The sequence below is a fragment of the Pinus tabuliformis genome, chromosome 9 (genome assembly GCF_031772625.1).
Source record: "Pinus tabuliformis cultivar Carrire ecotype Pingquan chromosome 9, CPIR1, whole genome shotgun sequence".
NCBI lineage: Eukaryota > Viridiplantae > Streptophyta > Pinopsida > Pinales > Pinaceae > Pinus > Pinus tabuliformis.
In genome coordinates this window covers 1,435,819,858-1,435,826,261 of record NC_142307.1, presented here as the reverse complement: position 1 = coordinate 1,435,826,261, position 6,404 = coordinate 1,435,819,858, and the positions used below count along the sequence as shown (strand labels likewise).

The following is a 6,404-nucleotide window of genomic DNA, read 5'->3' as shown; positions in this document are numbered from 1 at the left end:
AGAAATGTCAAATATATACTATATAATAATTATAAAATAAGATTCATTTCAACATTCATATTTATAACCACTATATTTCATAACTTTATATTTAAATTTAATTAATAAACATATAAAAAATTAATGTTTACAATAAACCTTTTTTTCTAATTTATATATTTATTTATTTATTTATATCAATCATCAATTTTATATACATCACACTAAAAATTAAATTAAGAAAAATTATAAAACATGTAAAAAGAAAATGTCCCCCACACATATATATACACGTATTATATTAAGATTTTAATAAAATTAAAAATACAAATATTTTTTTTATATAGAAATTCAAAATTTATATAAATATAAATAGTATTGGATTTTTCTTTCCCAAAAAATTGTTTGTATTAAGTCTCACATTTCCTGTGGATGCTCCACCCATTATTAGGAACACATGAGTTTTCTTTTGAGAGTAATGAGTGCAAAAGCAAGTTAGATAATTAGGTTAACAATCAATTAAAGAGATACATTAAGTAAGTGTAACTTTAAACAAAATTAATATTAAAAATTATATTAGATTAAGGTGTGTAAGATGTTAGATTTGACTAGAAAATGATGAAGATTAGAAAGGGAGATAAATAATATTATTAAGAACCATCATAGGTTCATTTTAACTTCTCTAAGATTCTTAAAGGAATCAAATATTTTTGAGGTACAAACATTTTCTTAAATTTTGCACCAAAAAAGAGGTTAACATGAGAGATCTAATTGCACCAAATAAAAGGTTAACATCAAAGATCTAATCCTTCTCCACACTTTATAGATCCCTAGTTAAGATAGATCTATGCTAGTTTAAAAAGAGTATTTTACCATATTGAATGCACCAAAAAAGAAGTTAACATCAATGATCTAATTCTTCTCGGCACTTTATAGATTTCTAGTTAAGATAAATCTTTGCTAATTTAAAAATAGAATTTTTACCATATTTCAATAAAGAGAATATATATCAACATACTTATTACCCGTATATCTATTACTACCTAATTTAAATAATTGAGAAAAAAAACCTAAACTATTATACATATTTCATAACTCAAATTTATATCTCCAACAGATTCTTCCTTCCTACGGGATTTACCCATATATCTATTACTACCTAATTTAAATAATTGAGAAAAAAAACTAAACTATTATACATATTTCATAACTCAAATTTATATCTCCAACAGATTCCTTCCTATCGAATTTAAAGAAAATTAATGGAAAAAAAAAATAAAAATAAATTAAACTACCTAATTCAAAGAAAATGGAGATAAGAAAGACAAAACATACAAGGTGTATTTCAAAGATCTAATCCCTCTCCACACTCTATAGATCCCTAGTTAAGATAGTTCTATGCTAGTTTCAAAAGAATATTTTACGATATTAATTGCACCAAAAAAATTAACATCAATAATCTAATCCTTCTTGGCACTTTATAAATTTCTAATTAAAATAAATTTATACTAATTTAAAAAAAAATATTTTACCATATTTCAATTAAAAAAAAATACCTATCAACATATTTATTACCCATATTACCCATATATCTATAGCTACCTAACCTAACTCAAATTTATATCTCCAAGATATTCCTTCCTACCCGATTTAAAGAAAATTGACCGGAAAAAAACGAAACTACTTAATTCAACGAAAAGAGACCTAAGAAAGACAAAACGTACGGGATTCAATTGTATCCGTATACATCGAGCAGAACTTTTGGACAGGAGTCACAGAACCAACCGGCATCTGCGTTATTGGGTGCCCCTCAGTCACTGGTCCCAAGAATGTCGACGCAAAAGGTAAGTGCGTACTGCGTAGTGAAGTGAGGAATGGTGCGTGGCACAAAACTAGTGAGCCACCTGCTCTCTGATCAATTGCTCTGCTTTTCTAGTACGGAAGCAGTGGCAATCAGACTGTCAACTTTAATGCCCTTTAACCTATGTTTCGTGGAAGAACACAACATTTCTCGAAATTTGCAGCTTTTTCGAAGTTTTTGGCGGTGCAATTGAATGTGAAAGGCCAACTTCTTATTCACACTGTAACTTTAAATGTCCAGAAATGACACAAACCCTAAACCCTGGGGAAATCTCTTCTCATTCACACGGTAACTTCGGCACAAACCCTAAAATATCAAGGGAAATCTCTGTTCCTTCAAATACCTCGAGATAAATCGGGGCAGGGTAGGGCAAATTTGGTATTCGAGTATCAAAATTTGAAACGAATTAAAATGGTGAAGAGTACCGGCTCGGTAAAATCGGTTCGGGCATGCGGAGCATGCTGGTACACACATTTTTGTGTGCGAAAGGCTGTTGGACTTTACAGCTTGCATATGCTGGAACTTGCCTCTCACCAGGAATGCATATTTTGTGTGAAACACGGGTTTGTTTCTCGAAGTTTAAACCTAATAAATTTCTTCCAGTGTCGGTGATCGAAATTGCTTTTGGTAGGAAAGATTTTGTTGATTAATTCAATGAGAGGGAGGCACGTCCCCAGTACAAACGCCAGCGACCTGATAATGAAGCCAGATTTGCAGTAATGACAGAGCCATCCATCTTGTCCTGCAATTAAGTCCAGGGCATTCCATCAATTTTTGACCACTATTTACTGGCCTCCCCTGTGTGACCATCGGTAACATTAAGTTATTAACCGTCCACTCAACTGTCTTCAATTCGACTATATAATAGTCTCAATCTTTACAGCTTCAATTACTCATTGCTCAAATTCCCTTCAAATATTTGCTGCAACAACAGAAAACAGAGTATTATCGGCAATAGCATATACAGCTGAAACACATTTTTTTTAAGGAAGGCTTAACGCCATTATTGCACTGGTTACAAAATGCATTACCCACTGCAACTTGCGTTGGGTATTGTTGGTAAGCAAAAACATTTGATCTTCACAATGCCATGCAATCAATGAGTTCCTCTAACACGTCATGGCTTTTATAATCGATTTTACTTCACTTGCATTCTGCTTACTTTTTCTCTCTTTTTTTTCCAGGAAATGGGACTTCCCTGGCGCTCTTTTTATCGCCATTGTGAGTTATTTCTAAAGCTCAGTATTTTAAGCCTATTATAGTCTTAATTTGGGCTGTGAATCGGTTGATCAATCCTTAAACAAGATCTTTTGAGTGAAATCATGATATCAAGTTATGGAATTTAACTGCTCTGTGGTTTCGTTTTTTCTTTTAAGATTGTGATTTTCAACGACGCAGGCCAACATTCTGGAGCATTTACAAGCTAAGATCCACTCAGGAGTACTCCGATCTTCCTTATGTCTGCACTCTGTTCAATTGTGCTTTGTGGTTACTCTATGGAACTCCTTTCGTTAAACCCAACAGCATTCTCATCCTCACAATTAATGGGGTTGGCTTTATTCTGGAGCTCTTCTACCTTGCGTGCTACTTGGCATTTGCTTCTAAAAAGAAGAAGGTAATCACTGGACTTCAATCTTCACAGAAAAGCTTCAATCCAAAGTGTGCAGTGTGCAGTTTAGTTTAGCTTTGGTTCCAGTGTGCATGAGAGGGATAAAATAATTTGAGATCTTATTTCCAAAAAAAAAATTACAGATCGTGCTCTTCTGAACTAAATGAATTTTCATGAATTGTAAAATATTTAACTTGAGAGATCAATTTAACTAATGGTATACTAGGAATAAAAAGGAAAATTTAAAACACTAAACCTAAACCTTTATCAAATTATGAGTTGTAAAATATTTAGCTTGAGAGATCAATACAACTAATGGTATGTTAGGAATAAAAAAGAAAATTTAAAACACTAAACCTAAACCTCTACAAATTAAGATCCAGGTTTGCAACATTTTATTTGTACTTATTGACTTTTTAGTTTCACAACTTACCAGAACCATAGAATGCACCTGAGTTTTCTTCAGGGAAATATAAATAAACACCACAATTACAGAATGCACCTGAGTTTTCTGAATGAGAATATAACTAATCTAAAATGATGTCATGGTAATGTTGCTGCAGCTCAAAACAATGCGTGTCACTTTCATAATGACCTTGGCCTTCGTTGGTGTGGTACTGATTACTCTTTTAGTAATACATACGATTGCTTCAAGGCAATTAGTAGCTGGAACTGTCTGCGTGGTACTGTCCATTGCAATGTATGTGTCTCCTCTGTCGATAATTGTAAGTACTAATTTACATTGATCTCTACATTTCTGATCTCTACATTTCATTATAAGTAGAATAGAAGAATTTTTATAAGCTTATAAGTTGCTGCAAGAGGTTGCAAGAGGTTACCAGAGAGGTGTACAGTAAAGATTAATATTTTTGTAGTTTAATTAGTAAATGAAATGTCTTTTTTTAGTATTTGGGTTTCATGAACAAGGTTAAGTGGTTTAATCTGCCAAGTTTTTGTTGGTTTAATTTGTGAAATTATCCACTTCAAGTGCCAAATCGTTTTATTTATTAAAAATATACATTTTAAACAATAAGATATTCAAAATTATATCACTGAATTCCAGTTAAAAAGACTATTTCATCTATTAATTAAATTGAAATATTTTTCATATAGTAATTAAATTCAACCATTTCAAAGATTGGATTTTTATGGGTAAAAATTGATCATCCAGGGACTCGTCATTCGGACCAAAAGTGTAGAATACATGCCATTTCTCCTGTCCTTGTTTAACCTTCTCAACGCACTTGTATGGGCAGCCTATTCTGTGGTCACAAGGGATATCTTCGTTGCTGTGAGTTCTCTCTGCAACTAATCAATGTCTATTCATGATCTCTGGCCAGTATTCAAACTGGGTTTGCTTCTAATTATTATGATCTTCTTGCAGATACCCAACGCAATCGGGTGTGTCTGTGGAGTTATTCAGCTCACTGTGTACTGTATGTACAGAAATTCCAAAACAACTTCCACTACGAAGATGGAGGACATTCCACAAACAAAACCCAACGAGGCTGTGCATAGTGCGTCCATTCAGAAGGTGCAGGAAGACTCAGTGATTCCTACCAAAGTGTCAAGTCCCAGGTTTTTGTCTCTTCAAAGAGTTTCACCCAGGATTGATCCAAATGCTGAGGACAAGGTGTGAGTGTACCCTGATTCTCTGCTAGACACTTTTTCAAGTGGAGCATCATCCAGTCCTTGACAGACAGATGACATTCCCATTTTGAGGATTTTCCATGGCCGATTTGTCAAAGGATTTCTCTACTGTTCATGGTTACTGTAAACCGGCTATAGTTTAGAAACTATCTCTCTTGATCAGTGGAGCTGAGACAGTCTAGTTTTAGTTGCATATGCATGTTAGTAGGATATATTTGATTTTTGTTCAGTAGGTCGTTCATTCAGATACTATTAGGTGGAGTTTCGCTGTAGTTTATTTGACATTGTTTATATTACTGTAGCATGCACTCAGCTTATTTGAGCATGTAGTGTATAAGTTATACGAGACCTGATTTAGTCCCTACAATGTTTTTCCAAAGTTTTAGCCTTAAAAGCTTGTGGAAGCTTAAAATTCTATAACTATTATAATCTCCCACTTTGGTTATGGTATGCTCAATTCTTCTTCATTTTGGTCTGGTTGATCTCACTCTTTCACTAGACCATCAAGGAATCTAATTAAATGTTAAATATTGTTTTAGTGTTTTTTTAATGAAGTTGTCAATAATTATTACATTATTATGTGATATTTTTCTTAATACAAATATTAATTATGATATTCATTAAATATTAATTATGATACTCCTGATACATCTCAAATTACTTAAATTTAAAAAATTATAAAGATTAACTGAATTATAATTTTATTATTATTATTATTACTATTATTATTAATTATAAAATAATTAATAAATGAGTTATATATATATATATATGAAAAAACATGTAACAATTTACTTAATTATGAATATTCACCTTCATTTTACAGTGTAAATTCTCTACTTGTAAATAATTTTTGTTACAATATCATAGCTTATCAATACTACATGCTCAATATGATACTAATTGATATAAATTAAGTAAAAGAGCATAACTACTTGGAAGACCTATTTTGGAAGACCTATTTTGAAATAGACATGCCTATTTGGAAATCAAACACAACAACAAGGACATTTAGTGAGGCCCAATTATTTCCACTAACGCAAGACTTCACGAAGTGACCTCTTGGTTAGAATTCATAGCACTCAAGCTAATACATCAAGCTTAATATATGATTCGAATATATAAATGTATTGAGGTTGTTCAAGGTCAATTTTTAATTTATAATATGATATATTATGTAAATGATCGTTATCATCACTCCTTGTTGTGCTCCACCTTCTCATCCTCTGTTCATTATGTGCACATTTGTTTCTTGTGGTATTTTAAATATTTGATACCTGATAGTGAGAACATATTGGCAAGAGA

At 32.0% G+C, this 6,404-nt stretch overlaps 1 protein-coding gene across 2 annotated transcripts; it reads left to right on the top strand.

Moving 5' to 3' along the window:
* The first annotated feature begins 2,265 nt into the window (after positions 1-2,265).
* Positions 2,266-5,549, top strand: LOC149153954 (bidirectional sugar transporter SWEET5-like). Of its 2 annotated transcripts, none has more exons than XM_089438941.1 (6): positions 2,266-2,899; positions 3,025-3,061; positions 3,217-3,455; positions 4,013-4,174; positions 4,621-4,740; positions 4,834-5,549. In XM_089438941.1, exons 2-6 carry the CDS (start codon positions 3,028-3,030, stop codon positions 5,086-5,088), a joined length of 810 nt encoding a protein of 269 aa, XP_089295067.1. In that variant the 5' UTR covers positions 2,266-2,899; positions 3,025-3,027; the 3' UTR covers positions 5,089-5,549. The 2 variants fall into 2 exon arrangements, with proteins under 2 accessions (XP_089295067.1, XP_089295066.1); XM_089438940.1 differs by having other exon boundaries at positions 2,279-2,899; positions 3,239-3,455.
* Positions 5,550-6,404: the final 855 nt, after the last annotated feature.